This window comes from Stigmatopora argus, chromosome 6, assembly GCF_051989625.1.
Source record: "Stigmatopora argus isolate UIUO_Sarg chromosome 6, RoL_Sarg_1.0, whole genome shotgun sequence".
Lineage (NCBI taxonomy): Eukaryota > Metazoa > Chordata > Actinopteri > Syngnathiformes > Syngnathidae > Stigmatopora > Stigmatopora argus.
Window position 1 is genome coordinate 459540 of NC_135392.1, and position 18023 is coordinate 477562.

At 46.2% G+C, this 18023-nt stretch overlaps 4 protein-coding genes across 11 annotated transcripts; all 4 read right to left on the bottom strand.

The window, feature by feature from the left end:
* Positions 1-562: 562 nt before the first annotated feature.
* cox6c (cytochrome c oxidase subunit 6C) lies at positions 563-1737 on the bottom strand. The gene is made up of 4 exons (XM_077603282.1): positions 1622-1737; positions 939-1055; positions 732-864; positions 563-652 (listed from the first exon to the last, which is right to left on the bottom strand). The coding sequence occupies exons 2-3, from the start codon at positions 1041-1043 to the stop codon at positions 739-741; spliced, it is 231 nt and encodes a 76-aa protein (XP_077459408.1). The 5' UTR covers positions 1044-1055; positions 1622-1737; the 3' UTR covers positions 563-652; positions 732-738.
* A 411-nt stretch (positions 1738-2148) lies between these two features.
* LOC144075938 (odorant receptor 131-2-like) lies at positions 2149-5150 on the bottom strand. 3 transcript variants are annotated; one of them, XM_077603405.1, is made up of 6 exons: positions 5022-5150; positions 4889-4946; positions 4258-4542; positions 4057-4195; positions 3017-3445; positions 2149-2521 (listed from the first exon to the last, which is right to left on the bottom strand). In XM_077603405.1, exons 3-6 carry the CDS (start codon positions 4428-4430, stop codon positions 2288-2290), a joined length of 975 nt encoding a protein of 324 aa, XP_077459531.1. In that variant the 5' UTR covers positions 4431-4542; positions 4889-4946; positions 5022-5150; the 3' UTR covers positions 2149-2287. The 3 variants fall into 3 exon arrangements, with proteins under 3 accessions (XP_077459531.1, XP_077459533.1, XP_077459532.1); XM_077603407.1 differs by lacking the exons at positions 4889-4946; positions 5022-5150 and having other exon boundaries at positions 4281-4626; XM_077603406.1 differs by lacking the exons at positions 4889-4946; positions 5022-5150 and having other exon boundaries at positions 4258-4626.
* A 2113-nt stretch (positions 5151-7263) lies between these two features.
* LOC144075937 (odorant receptor 131-2-like) lies at positions 7264-9838 on the bottom strand. Its single transcript, XM_077603404.1, has 3 exons — positions 9811-9838; positions 8923-9102; positions 7264-8101 (listed from the first exon to the last, which is right to left on the bottom strand). Exons 2-3 carry the CDS (start codon positions 9061-9063, stop codon positions 7328-7330), a joined length of 915 nt encoding a protein of 304 aa, XP_077459530.1. The 5' UTR covers positions 9064-9102; positions 9811-9838; the 3' UTR covers positions 7264-7327.
* A 657-nt stretch (positions 9839-10495) lies between these two features.
* LOC144075722 (odorant receptor 131-2-like) lies at positions 10496-16941 on the bottom strand. 6 transcript variants are annotated; one of them, XM_077603053.1, is made up of 3 exons: positions 16775-16941; positions 12212-12391; positions 10496-11477 (listed from the first exon to the last, which is right to left on the bottom strand). In XM_077603053.1, exons 1-3 carry the CDS (start codon positions 16796-16798, stop codon positions 10635-10637), a joined length of 1047 nt encoding a protein of 348 aa, XP_077459179.1. In that variant the 5' UTR covers positions 16799-16941; the 3' UTR covers positions 10496-10634. The 6 variants fall into 6 exon arrangements, with proteins under 6 accessions (XP_077459179.1, XP_077459182.1, XP_077459183.1 ...); XM_077603056.1 differs by having other exon boundaries at positions 12212-12483; XM_077603057.1 differs by having other exon boundaries at positions 12212-12483; positions 16014-16934.
* Positions 16942-18023: the final 1082 nt, after the last annotated feature.

The window sequence follows — 18023 nt, forward strand, 5'->3', positions numbered from 1 at the left end:
TGTATATACCAGCGAACGCAATTATCATTGGCGGCCATTTTAAGTCAGTGCCATTCGATAAATTAAGTAACAGGTGTCTCTCGAAAAAGCTATGAATTGTTTCCAACCAATGTTTGGATTCAGTAAGATAATTTTATACATTTTATAAGTATTTGGTATATATTTGCCCAAGTATTTTAATAGAAAAGAGTCATCCTAGCTGGCTGCAAGACCCTGCCATAGAAGTTCACTACTTTAAACTAGCGGTGACTAACCCTGGCGACTCAGAACTTTTGCATCTAGGCAATGTATTTCTTCATTTTTTCAGATTTCTTAGTGCTTTAACGGAATTACTTTAATTTTCTTGTATTTGGCATTTAAAATGTATATCCTTCATTTTGTGTTATTTTATATTTTCATGTACACACATCCTGCACCCATGTTTTTGATGTGTGTTAAATGTAAATTCAAACAACAAGCGGTTAAAAAAAAAAAAACTACAGTTATCTGTCAATAACAGCCAATGTGTAAAAAAATGTATGAATAAAAGTTCCTCTTTACATCAAAGAGAATGTACAGCAAGTGTCTCCATGGACATTTATTAGACGTAAATATCATCCAAACAGAGGCGCAACAACATCTTCACGGGGGGGAACGAGCGCAGGAAAGACAACTAAAAGACAAAAAGGAATATTTCTAATTAATACCCACATGGAATGGGTCACCGGAGTTCAGTGCGGACGGGCGCCCACCAGGGTTTTACTCTCCGGAGGGCCGCACGCTCTCGAAGATTCCGGCTTCCCGCATGCCGTTGAACTCCTTGACGGCGTCGTAACTCCTGTAGAAGTCGGCGTACGCTTGCTTGCGAGGTTCCGTCACCGTGTACTAGACACAAGAAGGCCACCGTGAGGATTCACGGGACCACCACGACACATTTGACGAGGACTCGGACGTGTCACCTTGAAGGCCACGGCCACCAGGATGGAGAGCCCGAAGGCGATGGGCAGGTGAAAGCGCAGCCGTTTCCCCAGAAGACCTCTCAGCACCGGCTTGGGCAGCGACATTGTCGACAATCTCTGAAATATTACAATTGGACATTGAGTTAGGAAGAAAAGTACAAAAATAACAACAAACGTCTGGTGACCTGTGGTGCTGAAAAATAAATAATTGAGTATCGAGACTTTTGCGTTCAAATATTGGAGGCGAATACAACATTTCAGTATCGATACGTCGATATTTTTGACAACCCTACAGCTAACCCTTGCATCCCATTGGCCAAGTGTGTTTTGGAGCAACCAATATATCACAACTGTTCCTTTAAAGAGTAAACTGATAATGAAGACAGTTTGCGTCATATTTACGGATCAACGACGTTGAAGACCTCCGGCGCTTCGACAATTTAAAAGTGAATTTCATTTAAAGATATACAATAGTTGATATTAAAGCCCAGTAGAGGCTCGCTACGCGAATTAGCCAGCTAGCACGCTAACATGACGGTCAGCTGGCAGGGATGGGAAAAACGGTAAAAAAATAACAAAATGTTCTCACGCAAACATGCCGACAGCAGGGAAATGTGTCAAATTGTTACAAATGTTGACTTTGGAGAATTAGAGAGGGAGCAAAGCTGCCGTATAGAACTCACCTTGTTGGACCTTCACGAACAGAATAGGAAAGGAAAGTAGCTTCAGGGACACGGAGCTTTTTCTTCACGTCTGTAGCTACAGACAGATATGGTTTGAGAGGCAGTCACAGCGCCCCTAGCGGAACGGAATATCCTTGTGACGGATCAATATAGTATTTTATTTCATGACTTTTTGGCATGTTAGACTAAAAACTTTGAGATATTTTTCAATTACATCAGATAAACAAATGTGAAGTTAATATTTTAAGATGTTATATAGTTATTATTATTAAAATTAAATGACATAAATAATGATATAAGTGATTGTTGACCTAAAATGATCCAAATATGTAGTCTTTTAAACCCATTTAATAGTAAACATGTTTCAGTCATTTCATTGTTTTTTTACTTTTTGAGGAAACAATATGTTTTTGTTACTTTTATTTAATATGCATTTATTATCATTTTAAATAAAGGAACAATTGGCAAATGTCTTTGAATTATTTTGCTTATATATAAGTATATTTAAGAAAAAAAACAAAAGCAGTAAATGTTCTCTATTTATTTTTTTGAATATTGAAAAGAAAATATAAATAAAAACATGGCAAATGTTGACATTTGTGATTTGATAAAAATGTGATGATCCCGTCCAAGCAGGTCTAGACCTCAATGGTCGCGGCGTGGCGTTCAGGACACGTGAGCGACGCGAGCTCTGACCCGTTTCCGACAGGCCAAGTAACGCGTCCAGTAACGGCGGAAGAGTTTGTCGCGGAAGCCGTAGATGACGGGGCTGAGGAAGCGCGGGATGATGTAGACCAGCAGGAAGAAGATGTAGCGGATCTCCAGGCTCAGCCGCGGGAAGAGCGAGATCAGCGCCGCCTGCAGGGACGGGACGACGAAGGCCAGCATGCACAGCAGCAACTGAAAGACGTGGCGGAGCAAATGCAGCGCGATCAAAAACCACAAAAATACCTGAGAAAATAAGTTAAATGTGGCTACATTCGCTTATCAAAGCATTGGTGTCGGTGGGAAGCTGGCCCCTACCAACATGGCTGCCCTGAGGCCATTTTTGCGAGACGTCCAATTGATTTGAAGCGGGAAAGTTGGCAGCAAATGAACCCTCGTGTATACGCTGCCACCCCTCCTGCTTCAAACGCTTGGGACGTCTAGCGCCATTGAGTCGAATGTTCTTTTCGAGAAATAAGCTTGTTATGATTTCAATGCCATGTCTAATGGGAATCTCCTGTACCAACATGGCCACCCCGAGGCCATTTCGGTCGATAGGGCCGAGAAAGCTCCGTTTATGCTTCTGCCAATTGAAGAGAACTTCTTATCGCTCTATTCGAAGCGTCACGGTCGACAGCGAGCGGACGCCGTCGCCGAACGCGAAAGAACCCGAAGGCCGAGCGGCGCCACCTGCAGGCCGTGCAGCATGACGGTGTTGCGGGCTCGCGTGACGGAGGCCAGCCCGGCGGAGGCGGCGGCGCGGGCCGTCATCATGATCTTGCAGTAGGTGAAGAGCAGGGTGAGGACCACGAAGGACAAGTAGACGCCGTCGAAGACAAAGTTCTTGACGTAGATGGCGTGGTGGCGAAAGAGCAGCGCGTGGTCGCAGAAGATGGCGGCGTGGAAGAAGCCCGCCGGCTCCCGCTGGACACTGAGCAGCAGGTCGGTGACGGGCGGCGTGGCGGTCAGCGTAAAGATGGCGCCAATCAGCAGCAGCGTGCGCCGCACCGTGCACATCTGCGCGTAGTGGAGCGGGAAGCAGATGGACAGGTAGCGCTCCACCGACATGCCGGCCAGGATCAGCGGCGTGGAGCGCGTGGTCAGCACCGCCCACATGATCTGACCGCGGGGGAAGAAAGATGGCGTCTGTCAAGTTTTTTGGGGCTTTGGTGGATGGCAGTTTTTTTTCTCTTGTGTCATCCACCCAGCTGTTTGCAATTATCTCGTCAATCAACCCCCGTCTGTGTATTTAAACCCCGTGTTTATATGCGCTGGCCGGCATGGGAGTGTTTTTCGCCATAATTGCCTTTTGTCGGTTTGGGTCTCCTTCGTTGTTTGTATTTTAGTTCATTTTTCCCAGTTTTCAATATTTGTGTGATTATTTTGGAGTTATATTTTCTATTAAAATCTTAAGTTGTGCATCAGCACTTTTGTTATGTGATAAACAAAAGATGGAAAACAAAAACAAACAAAAGACGGCCATGTAAGTGCCCCAAAATAAGCAGGAGGTTCCCCCAATATTAGCAGAAGTAACCCAAAATGAACAGAAAGTGACCCAAAATAGTCCAAAATGAACAGAAAGTGACCCAAAATAGTCCAAAATGAACAGAAAGTGACCCAAAATAGTCCAAAATGAACAGAAAGGGACTCAAAATAGTCCAAAATGAACAGGAAGTGACAACAAAAACGGTGGCGCAATAGGACGTTAGCTTGTTTTTTTTCCTTCTCACCAGCAGACAGCAGACGGAGGCGTGGATCTTGCGGAAGACGTAGCTCAGGACGTAGAGCGCCGTCACCAGACTCAGCTGGAGCGCGTCGTTGATCACCATGGCGATGAACATGATGTAACGCGGGTTGTCGTAAAAGACGCTGCCGGCACAAAAAATAAAGCTGGTCGGTGATCGGCGCTCGCCCGGACCACGTGGTCGTACCCGTGTCTGAAGAAGGTGTGCACCATGCTGCCGTTGATGACGCTGAGGGTCAGCCACACCAACACGGCCGCCATGTTCTTGGCCAGCGCGTTGGAGAAGCTGTCTTTGGGAAGCACCCAAACGGAAGCCGGAGAACTCGAGTTCTGCCAGCCGTCCGCCGACGAGTTCCACATCGTCGATTAGCGCTTTCGTCTGCAGGACCGGTTACGGAACACAGAAAATCCAGACGGGTTTTGGTACTGGTTTTACTGGATTTCCCGTGAGAAATCCAGCATCTCTTCGTTGCTAAAAGGGGAAAACCAGTACCAAAAAGTCAAACAAAAACTTGGTGGATTTGTTGTGTATTGATTGTACAGAAACAAATGATGGAATACTGATGCAGAATCCAGAATATGATGGATTCTGAACCAGCAAAACCAGTACAAAAACACAACAAACCCAGCAGAACATTTGCAGACCAACATATGATGAACTAGCAAAATAGTACCAAAACACAACTAGTCCCTCAGAACCTCCCTGGCTTACAAGCACCAGTATTTGTTGGTTCCTAGACTAGCAAAACCAGTACCAAAACCCAACAAATCCAACAGAACCCACGAGGATTTGCTGTGTCTTACGTGGGTCATTTTACCTCATGAGTCGCCCGCGACCAATCCCAGGTGCTGCTTGCTGCGTGAAAACCTGGGGTCCTAAAACATCCAAATAGGTTAGAACTGCAGAGATGACTACACAACAGCCAATCAAATCCAAGACGAAAAGTGTACCTGGGCGAGAAGGAGGTGGGAACGCCAAAACCACGAGGCGCTCGACTCACCCGAAGAGGAACGCCACGGGCCGACCTCAGCCAGCGCCCGGCCAGGGCCGAGCCCACCTTCTTATAGGACGGTGAACGTCAGGTGACGCCCGAATCGTCCAATGGCAGGCCGCCGACATCATCGTCAACGACAACACGCCTCGGGATTAATATCGATCGGAATCTAAATAATAATGGCGACTACGAATCCCATTATTAGTAGCGCTACCATTCGCCCCTCCCACTCCGAATGAATTGGACGTCTAGCACCGTCCATGGTGCAGCAAGTCCTCCCAGTTGAAACTAACTCGACGTCTATTGTTGTCAAGGCAGGCGAGTTCATTTGGAGCCACTTCCTGTAAAGTTGGAATCATTTCCTGTTGCTTTAAGATCATTTCTAGCTCACTTCCTGTTGATTTCAATTGACCCCCCCTTTTTGGGGCATTAAAGGTCACTTCTTGTGAATTGGGGGTCACTTCCTGTACAGTTGGGGTATTTCAGAGTCACATCCTTTATATTTTGGGTCATTTCCGGTCAATTTTAGGCCTTTTTCGGGTCAGAACATGCTCAACGGATATTTTTAGGCCACTTCCTGTTAGGTTTAGGATATTTCTAGGTCACTTCTTTTTGGTTTTATTTTTTCATGTTGATTTTAGGGCATTTCCTGTCCATTTTAGGCCTTTTTTGGGTCAGAACATGCTCAACGGATATTTGTAGGGCACTTCCTGTTAGGTTTAGGATATTTCTAGGTCACTTCTTTTTGGTTTTATTTTTTTCATGTTGATTTTAGGGCATTTCAAGTCACTAATTGTTCATTACTGGCTTTTAGGGAGTTTCCTGCAGATTTTGGGGCACGAAAGAGTCACTTCCTGTACAATTTGCATGATTTCCTCATGATTTTGCAGCATTTCCTGTCATTTTGGCATCACTTCCTGTTAAATTTGGGCCATTTGGAGATTTTATTTGCAGGTTAATAGAAGAAATGTTTTCTTTGCGAGTTGAATGTGCCAGCCGCCCCAGCTGAAAGCGATTCGACAACCTTTGACCTTAACGATCGTGTTTCACCGGCTGCCGTTGACGACGACGACGAGGGGCGTCCAATTAGCGGCCTCCGAGGACGTGACGAAAAGGAGCGCTCCCTCTGACGCAACGTGACCTTTACGGGACGATTTGAAGACGCCGGCGGGAATTCTCGGAGCACCGCGATGAATCCGCAAAGGTTTGAAGGTCAACGAGCTCGTTAGCGCGACGCTGGCAAACAATCGTTAGCGTCATGTCTTTGACGTTCGTGATGAACTTTGCTTTTGCTCCCTTAGGATTTACGCCACTCCTCTGATCTTTTTTTTTTTAACCCAGGTCTTGTTATTCAAGTTTACTTTAACAAACTGAAGACAGCGGTCCGGTGGACGAGTGGTTAGCACGTTGGCCTCGTGGTTTTGGGGTCGTGGGTTTGAGCCCAGGTCGGTCCACACTGTGTGGAGTTTGCATGTTCGCCCCCGGGTATCTCCAGGTAGTCTGGTTTCCTCCCACATTCCAAAAACATGCATGCTAAGCTAATTAGATGCTAAATTATTCCTGACCCCGAGTGTGATTGGTTGTTCGTCTCATTGTGCCCTGCGATTGGCCGGCCACGGATTTGGGGTTTGCTCTGCCTGGTGTCAACTGTGATAGGCTCCAGCACCCTCCACGACAGAAAATGAACGAATTAACTGTGAAATCACTCAAACGCACAACCAGGAAATGAAATACTCACAACCAATTGACACACACATTAAAAGAAATAAATAAAAATGAAACAGGAGATAAAATAAAAAACCCTCCCACCAATTTTATGACCAAGAATAAATGTGTGGATGAATATAATGAACGAATGAGAGTGAGTCATGAACTTTATGTTCATTTCAAAGCATTGACTTTAAGGGGAAGGTTGCCCCTGCCAATATGGCTGCCCGGAGGCCATCTTGCCAGGGGCAAGGAAAGCCATTTTCATGCTTCTGGCATGCACCTGAAATGAATTCATCGCCGTTAGACGTCCAATTCCTTCAAAGCGGGAGGGCTGATTTCTAACGAAGGGTTCGCTCGCCGCCAGCCATCCTACTTTCGACGGATTAGACGCCAAACGGCAGCTCGTGACTTTAGCGCGATGCGGTCTTTGAGGAGCAAAAAGGCATTTTTGGGTTCAAAAAATGTATTTATTTCAAATGCGGAATGGGTACAGTTTCAGCAGGCCTTCGGAATCGCGATGGGCGGGGTGAAGAGAGCCTTATTTGGGCATCACTACGGGTTCCTCCCGCAGATCAGCTCGTTTTTCAGGTGCTTGCGGAAGCACTTGTCCCTCACGCCGTAGATGATGGGGCTGATGGCCCGGGGGAGGATCTGCACCACCACGTAGTTGGCGAACAGCAAGTCCGAGGAGTTCTCGGGGAACCACCTCAGCAGGGCGTCCCTCACCACCGGCGCGGCGTACATGGTCATGCACAGCAGGACCTGCACGCCGTGCAGGACGATGGTCCTCCTGGCCTTCTCGGCCTTCTTGGTCTCCTTGTTGGCCGTGCGCGCCGTGAACAGGATCCTGAAGTACAGGAAGAAGAGGACGGACCACACCAGGACCAGGTAGGTTGCGTAGGTCACGTCCCGCTTGCGGGCCAGCACGGGGCTGGGGAAGGCCGTCTCGCGCAGGCAGAAGATCCGGCCGGAGAAGAACCGGGCCGGCTCGGTGGCCAGCGTGAACAGGAGGTCCGGGAAAGTGGAGACCAGGCTGGCCCCCCAGATGGCGCCCACCAGGAGGAGGGTCCGCCGCACGGTGCACAGGCGGGCGTGGCTCAGCGGCAGGCACACGGCCACGTAGCACTCGGCCGCCATGCAGGCCAGATTGAGGGGCGTGTTCTCCGAGGTGACGATGGCGGTCAGGATGAAGGCGGAGCAAAGGCCCACGCCGATGCGGTACACGGCGTAGCTTAGCACGAAGAGGACCACGCTGGCGCTCAGATGGATCATGTCGTTCACCACCAGGTGGAAGAACAGGATGTAGCGGGGGCTCAGGTAGAAGATCTGAAGATCACAGGAAATGCTGTCAATCAGACTAGGCCAGGGGTAGGGAACCTACGGCTCGGGAGCCATATGTGGCTCTTTCCATGGGTGCATATGGCTCTCCACTAACCTGTGAGGTCAAATATGAAAATCACTAGTGAGAGAGCCGAGTCCCGAACGCACCAATAGGAGCGTCACGTCGACACCGTGGCGTTAAGACTAGCTCTAACACCACTTTAATCATAATTTAGTTTTTCATGACTCATCTCATTCATACTGATTGATTAGCAACATCATAACAATGTTGTCAAAAGAAATCAGAGACTTTGTGTGATTAAAAAGTGGTGAAATGACAGAATTTTTTTTTTCGCACATTTTCATACATTTTTACTTTTAAATTCTGGAAATGGCTCTTTAGCAATAACATTAGAAAATAAGAATTGCTTATGGCTCTCTCTTTCAAAAAGGTTCCCTCATGACCCCTGATCTAGGCCTTTATTTCTTTTTGTAATATTTCTTTGAATGCAACTGACAGTTTGCTAAAAAAATAAAAATAAAAAAGCCTTCAAAAGTCAAATTCAATTCAAACGGAATAATTGAAAAATACTAATATTTTCCATAGACTTTTTAAGTCATTTGAAAAAAAATACTTTATTTCATTTTTTTTAATTAAAAAATATATATTTAAGAAATTACTTTATTTGCACTTCTTTTTAAATAAAAAAGTTTTTAAAAATAGAAAAAAAAGTTGAAACATTTTAAAACACAACAAATGCAGCTCAATTCACAATTTAAAAAATAATAATTATATTTTCAAAACATTATTCACCCCAAAAGCTTACCTGGTGCTTGCAGAAGGTGTACATGAGGCAGACGTTGACGTAGTTGAGGGCCAGTCCGATGGCCACCACCAGGACGTTCTTGGCCACCGCTTTGCCGAACGAGTCTCGATATTCGGCCACGCTGGCGTTGCCCGCGCTCATCCCACCCGATACCCACAATTCCCACACTCAATTGTGAACCTGAATGCCAACAAATGCAAAATTGGAAGCAATTTCCAAGTATTTTGACTCACTTGGAGAAGAAAAAAACCCAGAAGCCTGTCTGCAATTTTTATAAGCACATTTTTCTCTCTCATTCTTTTATTTAATCAAATTAAAGACAAAGAAAAGGGTTTAGAAATGAATAAAATGCATTCATGTGCTACTATAGGCCTGAAAGTGGTGAGCAACCGGCATTGAATTTTAATTGAGTAATAATAAACATTTTGGTTCTTAGTCAATTAAACCCACAGTAATGTCGGAAAATTAGCACTTGGAACACTCAAATACAAAAAAAATCCATATTTTTAACCTTTCCTAACTTCAATTGACAGCCTGACCAAACTCCATTTGTAAAGTGGCTAATTTAAGACATGATAGCCAGACATTTCTGCCCTCCCGGTGCAAATCGGCTCGAACGTATATTGCCGTCAATGGCAGTTAATACTAGATTATGAAATAAAATGAAAGCCGAATGAACAGTAGAAACATTTTTTGACGTGCCTACTAAATTTGAGCTTTCTAAGTGGTTGTTTGAGTAAATTAATGCGTAGTAAAATAAAAAATAGCTTGTTTTCGAAGCAAGTCTGGTTCACCTCAGCCACTAATAAATGCAAATAAAAGAAGCCTCGGTTCAAGCAGGCTTTTTTTGATGAAAGCCGTCATTAACGAGGAAGCGGATATACTCACCTGCCGGGTGGACGGACGCACCTGTGACCAATCGCTGCGAGTCGGCGCCACCTGTCTTTTATAAGCATCCTGTACGCACACACCAATGCAATTTCAACTGCGCTGATGGGAAATAGTTGACGTGTTCTCCTGTGACACTTGAAATTAGGGTGTTTCTGGGTCACGTCCTGTTCATTTGTTACTTCCTGTTGATTTGTGGGTCACTTCCTGTTAATTTTGGGTCATTTCCCATATATAAAGGTATTTTAGGGACACTACCTGTACATTGTGGATGTTTTTTTTTTAAATTACTGTGTTTCTGGGTCACGTCCTATTTATTCGTCACTTCCTGTTGATTTGTGGCTGACTTCCTGTTCCTTTTGATTCATTTTAGTTACATATTAGGGTGTTTCTGGGTCACTTACTGTACATTGGTCACTTTTTGTACATATTGGGGCACTTGAGGGTCATGTTTTTTTGAATTTGGGTCACTTCCTGTTGATTTGGGGTCACTTTCTGTGCTTGATGGGGCATATTTCAAGTCAATTTGTGGACCTTTTACATCACTTCCTGTTGATCTCAGAGTGTTTCTGGGTCACTTTGTGTTCCACTTGATTTTGGGTCACTTCATTTCTTCACCAATTTTGTGTGCCTTGATTTTGTGCTTCGTCGCTGTTGTGTGAATGATGTCAATGTCTGAAAATAACAACTTTAAAATGACATTTTATTTTATATGACAAACAAAAAACCCTGGAAATCCACTTTGCGACTAAAATCGGGAGTAGACCGCAAGACTTCATTTTAATCTTTGTCTGACGACATCTTTGTTTTTCATTTGTATTTTTTCACGGGTGTCCAAGGTTGCGGCGCGAGGGTCTCCCGGCGTGGCTTCCGTTCATCGCTCTTCTTCTGGAATCGTAGCCGCTTTGGCAGACGATGTAATTTCTGAGGTGCTTGCGGAAGCACTTGTCCCTCACGCCGTAGATGATGGGGCTGATGGCCCGGGGCAGGATCTGCACCACCACGTAGCAGGCGAACAGCGAGTCCGAGTAGTTCTTGGGGAACGCTAGCAGCAGCGCGCCCTTCACCAGCGGCACGGCGTACATGGTCATGCACAGCAGGACCTGCACGCCGTGCAGGACGATGGTCCTCCTGGCCTTCTTGGCCTTCTTGGTCTCCTTGTTGGCCGAGCGTGCCGTGAACAGGATCCTGAAGTACAGGAAGAATAGGACGGACCACACCAGGACCAGGTAGGCGGCGTAGGTCACGTCCCGCTTGAGGGCCAGCACCGGGCTGGGGAAGGCCGTCTCGCGCAGGCAGAAGATCCGGCCGGAGAAGAAGCGGGCCGGCTCGGTGGCCAGCGTGAACAGGAGGTCCGGTAAAGTGGAGACCAGGCTGGCCCCCCAGATGGCGCCCACCAGGAGGAGGGTCCGCCGCACGGTGCACAGGCGGGCGTGGCTCAGCGGCAGGCACACGGCCACGTAGCACTCGGCCGCCATGCAGGCCAGGTTGAGGGGCGTGTTCTCCGAGGTGACGAGGGCGGTCAGGATGAAGGCGCAGCACAGGCCCACGCCGATGCGGTACACGGCGTAGCTCAGTATGAAGAGGGCCACGCTGGCGCTCAGCTGGATCATGTCGTTCACCACCAGGTGGAAGAAAAGGATGTAGCGGGGGCTCAGGTAGAAGATCTGAAGATCACAGGAAATGATGTCAATCCGTCTACGTGTTTATTTCTTTTTGTAATATTCCTTTACTTTGAGTGCAACTGACAGTTTGCTAAAAAATTATAATTAAAAAGCCTGCAAAAGTCAAATTCCTTTTCAAATGGAATATTTGAAAAACACTAATATTTTTCATAGACTTTAGGTCATTTTTTTAAAATAAAAAACAAAATATATTGAATAAATTAGGTAGAAGATCTGAAAATCACAGGAAATGATGTCATTTGCCCCCCCAAAAAAGTCAAACTGCTTTTGAATGAAGTTCAAACATTTTAAAACACAACAGCTGAATTCACAATTTAAAAAAAATACATTTCTATATTCCAAACATTATTATGTAGCGGGCGGGGTCCAGTAGAAGATGCCTAACGCTTGCTATCAGCGGTACCGATTCAACGCTAAACTGAAATCGGGTTTGAAATCTAATGATCACCTGCCCCACCCAAGATGGCCACCAGCGAGACAGAAAGAAATATTCGTCACCCCGTCCGATGTGGTCGTCGCCCCTACCAAGATGGTCGCCTGAGACCATTTTGCTAGGGGCAACCAGAGCTCCTTTGACGCTTTGACGCTACCGTCGCCAATTAAAACGAGTTCATTGCCAATCCACCTTCATTCATTTGTGGCCAACCCTCCCCATTCCTAAGGATTGGACGTCAATGACAGCCATTTTTTTTTCCGGGGCGGGGAAGACGTCCCACCTGGTGCTTGCAGAAAGTGTACATGAGGCAGACGTTGACGTAGTTGAGGGACAGGCCGATGGCCACCACCAGGACGTTCTTGGCCACCGCTTTGCCGAACGAGTCTCGATATTCGGCCACGCTGGCGTTGCCCGCCGTCGCCGCCGCCTCGGAAATCGCACTCATGCCGTCATCGCCCGCCTACCAGAGAGAGAGAAAAAAAGAGTCGTCGCAGTCCGTCCTTTCTTGCGCTTTGCGTCGAAGCTCGTCAAGATGGGTCGAGGGTTTGCGTCCTGTCACAAAACACAACGCCGTCGGTGGTGGTCAATCCAAGTGGAGGTTTTTTTGGTCTTACTGCTAGTAAAAATAGCATACAATAATCCTAGAGTACATACAGTTGAAGTACAGTTATAGATTCAATTCAATTCAATTCAATTTATTTGGCAAAAAAAAAGCACTAGGCTAAGGGCCATGTAACAATAGATAATATAATAAAGCATAGATAGACAAATAAAGAGAAATAGATTGATAGATCGATAAACAGGCAGAGAAAGAAAAGCATTTTGCTCAACAACCCTGTTAATAGCTTCATATTTTCAACTTCAAATATCAAATAATAAGTATGAATGATGAGGTGTGTGATTGCATGAAAAGATGGAGTGAATACTCACCTGGGTCACCCGGACGCAAGTCTGACCTGAAAACCCGCCAACGCTGTGTCTTTATAGACGTTCTGCGCACGGGCGTGCGCCACCCGGTGGGTGGGCGTGTTTTCGCCACTTAGGGGTGTGACAACACGTAATATTTCCAAATATGGATGTATCTTAATATGTATTTCGTATCCCGGAAGGTCATCGAAACGATCAATTAAACGATCAATCCTTTCAAAAATGTACGATTCATTTCATCTATCGTTTCACTTTCCGAGCCGCTTCTCCTCACGGGGGTGCTGGAGCCTATCCCGCTATCCTTAATTGTTTGCTAACCCATCACAGTAAACGTGGTTCATTTCCTGTATTTTGGGGGAATTAACAGGTCTTGACTTTGAGTCACTTCCTGTTCATTTCCGGTTCACTTCCTGTATTGTGACCCAAAGTCGACAGGAAGTGAAGCAGAAATGGCCTAAAATCAACAGGAGTGCGCTGCCATTGACAGCCGGGAGGGATGGCAGCGTGATCTTTTGCCAGTTTTAGGGCTCATACTGGTTAAATCCTGTTTCCAGGTACATTTTGGGGCATTCCGGGGGCACTTCCTGTGCAGTAGTCAGTCACTTCCTTTTGATTTTTGGGCCATTTACTAGACACTTGTATCCATCAGCATTTAGGATGTTACTTCCTGCTTATTGGTCACTTCCTTTTGATTTTGGGCCACTTGCTGGTCAATTTTTGAACACTTTCAAACCTTTTGGAGCATTTCAGGTGTTACTTCTTGCTGATTGGTCACTTCCTGTTGATTTTATTGATATTTCCTGTTGATTTGAGGTCAGTCCCGTTACATTCTGAATGATTTCCTGTTGATTTTGGGGCCTTTTCGCTTTGCTGCCTGTTGGTTAGTTGCTTCTTGTTGTCTTTTCCATGTCATTCGTCTACTTCCAGTAAATTCAAAATTTAGGTATGAATTGGATATGAATGATCATTTGGGATTGGACGACGATGGCAGCCAGTTAGTGAATTTGATGAAATAGCATTAAAGCTAGAAGGGTTGTGAATATCTTTCCTAAATTCTGCGTATTGTGAAATGTCAATCATTTTATTGGTTATTATTCTCAAGATAAACAAAAGTCATGACGTAACGTTAGCGTGACATCAACATTCAAGTCATCGGACTAATTGCCGTCGCTGCGACACGCTTGAGGGTTCCGCTAACGAGCTTTTTGACCTTTCAAGGGTCCTCGACGGAATCGGCGAGTCGACGTTCCTCCGAGAATCCACGCTTGTTTTTGGCAAGCCTCGCCGGGAAAAACAGCGGCAAAGGTCGCGCGGCACCCGAGGACTCGTTAGCGGGCCTCGGCTCGTCCTCCTCGGGGTCGTGTCGCTTTGTTTTCGTCTCCGGCTGGGCCGTCCATCAAATGGGAAACTTTTGACTTCTTCAAACTTCACTTTCACTTGCCCTACACAAGATGGCCGCCAGCTAAAAAAAAAAAGTAGATGACCGATGATCAATCACATGCCGTCCGATCGTATTTCTGCTGTGGTTTTCTTTCAAATGTTCGATCAATCGCCGTCTGCCGGCCTCCCGCTTCAAGTAGATTGGACGTCTAGAGCCACTTGTGTTAATAGAAGCTGCCTGAACATCGATCATGTCAAAATGTGTTGAGAAATAAGCCAGTTATGACCTGATTTGGATGGAAGCGTTGCCCCTCCCAACATGGCCGACTGGAGGCCATTTTGAAAAGGCTTTTCAAAACTGTCTGAACACTTGGTAGCCCGACGGCAAAACAGAGAGGATGCTGGGATACGCACGTACAAATAGAAGTGCGAATGTAGTCATTGATAGTATTAAAGGGGAAAAGGGCATATTTTGTTATGGTATACTTAACAGGAAATGGTATTTGGCGCCAAAGTTGGGCATCGCCAACAAGTTGGCACGGATGCCAAGCAGTTGGCGCGCAAAAGATGGGGCCACCTCGTGGGGGAACACGTCATTCTTCCGTCAACGTGGATGACGACAAGTGTGTGTGTGACAAGTGTGTGTGTGACAAGTGTGTGTGTGTGTGTTTGTGCGTGTGGTGAGGGCATAAAAAGCGTTGCACGGATTGTGCGCGAGCGAGGTCCAGGTGTGTCCACCTAACGCAGGTGAGTATCAACTTCATCTTTTAGTTCGTCTTTGGAAAATGCTAATACATGCTAACTAAGATTAGCTCTTGTTTTTCATATTATCATCCACAAACTTGATTTTTCGCAGTTTGGAACAGATGATGTCTTTTCGTGCGTTTTTTTGGCAAATTGTGAGTAGTAGTTGAATAGCCACGTGTGTGCTTCTAATATGTTGATATGCAAATGATGTGATCAGGAAGAGAGGCTAATATTGTATTTGGATGTGTTCATTTGATTTATTGGGAGGTTTGGTTTTGTCAGTAGGATTTCAGGGATTGTTTTTGTGCTCAGATTATTGGTCAAAAATGGGATGGGATTTGATGTTTTGTAAATATGTTCACATGTCAACATGTGAAAGGAAAGAGGTACTATTTTAAATGTCAATTGGATTTAGTGAAAGGCTTTTCGGGGGTCAAAATTGCCAAATTTTATGAGGGGAAAATGCGGGAAATGCTGGTGAATGGAAATGTGTCAGGGATAGAGTGAAATTGTGAGGCATCAAAGGGATTTGCTGGAAAAAAATCATCACATTTTGGAGCAAAAATAGGAACATTTAGTCAATGTGTTGAAATGTCTGAAATGCATGCAACATGAATAGGAATGTTCAAAAGGTTTTGGATTAAAAATGATTTGTGAATACGTATGTTCAAATGGCAAAGTTGGGAATGCCGATCACATGAATTGGAATATACCATTTTTATATTTATTTACTATAAATGCTCCGATTGAGTATCCCAAAAAGGGAGACTTGGGCTTGTTTCTTTTGTTTTTTTTCCAGCACCCGTGCGGCGACATGAGCGAAGCGGCGCTGGTCAACGCCAGCGTGGCCATCCAGGGCCGCGACTCGCTGGGCAAAGCGGTGGCCAAGAACGTCCTGGTGATGGCCATCGGCCTGTCCATCAACTACATCAATGCCAGCCTCATGTACACCTTCTGCAAGCACCAGGTGAGGTTTTGGGTTTTGGGGCTCCCCGTAAGCCATTGGGAAGAGCGCGGCACCCCCGTACCGACTCCTCCACGCTTTCAGATCTTCTACTCCAACCCTCGCTACATCCTGTTCTTCACGCTGGTCCTGAACGACATGATCCAGATGAGCGTGGGCATCGCCCTGTTCGTCATCAGCTACGTCCTCTACCGCATCAGCGCCCTCTCTTGCGCCCCCTTCATCCTGATGGCCATCATCACCACGGAGAACACGCCCCTCATCCTGGCCTGCATGGCGGGCGAGTGCTACGTGGCCGTGCGCCTGCCGCTCCACCACGCCCGCATCTGCACCGTGCGCCGCACCCTCCTCCTGGTGGCCGCCATCTTGGGCGCCAGCCTGGTCTCCGCCTTCCCGGACCTCTTGGTCACGCTGGCCACCGAGCCGTCCGACTTCTTCGCCGGGAAGATCTTCTGCCTGCGCGAGACGGCCTTCCCCAGCCCCGTGCTGGCCCGCAAGCGGGACGTGACCTACGTGGTCTACCTGGTCCTGGTGTGGTCGGTCATCTTCTTCACCTACTTCCAGATCCTGTTCACGGCGCGGACGGCCAGCAAGGGCGCCAAGAAGGCCAGGAGGACCATCGTGCTGCACGGCGTGCAGGTCCTACTGTGCATGACAACCTACGCCGTGCCGCTGGTGAAGGACGCGCTGCTGCTAGCGTTCCCCCAGAACTACTCGGACTCGCTGTTCGCCTGCTACGTGGTGGTGCAGGTGTGGCCGCGCTCCGTCAGTCCCATCATCTACGGCGTGAGGGACAAGTGCTTCCGAAAGTACCTCAAGCACTACCTGGTCTGTAGGACCGCGCCGCATGGAGACAGGTCCTGAGTTTGCTGTCCAACGCTGACACTAGCGTCCACCTTTTCTTCCTTGCGCTCATTAGTTTACATTGAAAATGAACGCATTGCTACAGTGCCCTCTGCTGGGCACGGGAACACATATCAAGACGCGTAACCCTAACCCTAACCCTTCTGTGTACATCAAGAAAGACATAGATCAGGGGTCGGGAACCTTTTTGACGAAGAGACAGGCATAAACAATTCATATTTTCAACTCCTATTCCTTGAGAGCTATACTCAGAATTTAAAAGTAAAAATACATAAAAACGTGTGCATTTATTCATCACCACTCTGAAAGTAAAAAAAAGTCTCTGAATTCTTTTAAGACAGTGGTTCCCAAACTGGGGGGCGCGCCCACCTAGGGAGGCGTAAAGAGAATTCAAGGGGGGCGTGAAGTTTTCTGCAAAAAAAATGTTTAATAATAAAATCAAAGAACAAATATCTGCCATTAAATACATGCAAAATATGATTATAGCAGTCACTCCAACGGTCCAAGCCGTTTTCTATTAACAGAGATCTGTTTTCCTGAACAATGCTAAGAAATAAATGCAATAAAATAAAATAAGTTCACATGAGCAAAAGAGGAAGTGGGACGGGGGGGGGGGATTCGTGCGGGTCTACTGGAAGCAAGCTGGGGGGCGTCAGGTAAGATAGTTTGGGAACCACTGTTTTAAGATGTTTTCACTGTTGCTAATTAATGAGTATCAATGAGAGTATGCATGCAGAAGAGTATAATGAAGAAAAATTATGATTCAAAAGCCGCTGCGTTCGGGATTTAGGTGGTCTCTCACCAGTGGTTCCCATATTTTATCACACAGGTTAGTGGCGAGCCATATAGACCCATCAAAAGAGCCACATATGGCTCCCGAGCCTGACATAGATCAATATGGCTCTACTCTAATTTTCAGTGTTTTAGTTTTCTATAAAGTCAATTTATCGCTATTATTTCCCTCATTTTTAAATGAATAGCTTTTTTAGTTATGAATTTCCCCTCGGTGGGACGGATAATGGTTTATCACAATTTATCCTTACACATTATTATGTTCATTGGTCACTTCCTGTTGATTTTGGATTGTTATTTGTATATTTTGAGGCCTTCCAGGGTCACTTCCTGTTTATTTTGAGGCTCTTACAGGGGGACTTTTTGTCTTCTTCCTACTGACTTTGGCTCACCTCTTTTACATTTGTGGGGAATTTCT

Bases quoted from the DNA above. Each gene is read 5' to 3' on its own strand.
- LOC144075937 (XM_077603404.1), bottom strand. From the start codon at position 9,063: ATGAGCGCGGGCAACGCCAGCGTGGCCGAATATCGAGACTCGTTCGGC. The intron at 8,102-8,922 runs GTAAGCTTTTGG...TGTGATCTTCAG, and splicing joins ACACCTTCTGCAAGCACCAG to ATCTTCTACCTGAGCCCCCG.
- cox6c (XM_077603282.1), bottom strand. From the start codon at position 1,043: ATGTCGCTGCCCAAGCCGGTGCTGAGAGGTCTTCTGGGGAAACGGCTG. The intron at 865-938 runs GTGACACGTCCG...TCTTGTGTCTAG, and splicing joins TGGTGGCCGTGGCCTTCAAG to TACACGGTGACGGAACCTCG.
- LOC144075938 (XM_077603405.1), bottom strand. From the start codon at position 4,430: ATGTGGAACTCGTCGGCGGACGGCTGGCAGAACTCGAGTTCTCCGGCT. The intron at 3,446-4,056 runs GTGAGAAGGAAA...CCCCGCGGTCAG, and splicing joins CCTCCGTCTGCTGTCTGCTG to ATCATGTGGGCGGTGCTGAC. The intron at 2,522-3,016 runs GTGGCGCCGCTC...CACGTCTTTCAG, and splicing joins TCATGCTGCACGGCCTGCAG to TTGCTGCTGTGCATGCTGGC.
- LOC144075722 (XM_077603053.1), bottom strand. From the start codon at position 16,798: ATGCGGCGCGGTCCTACAGACCAG. The intron at 12,392-16,774 runs GTAGTGCTTGAG...TCTCTCTGGTAG, and splicing joins GGCGCGGTCCTACAGACCAG to GCGGGCGATGACGGCATGAG. The intron at 11,478-12,211 runs GTGGGACGTCTT...TGTGATCTTCAG, and splicing joins ACACTTTCTGCAAGCACCAG to ATCTTCTACCTGAGCCCCCG.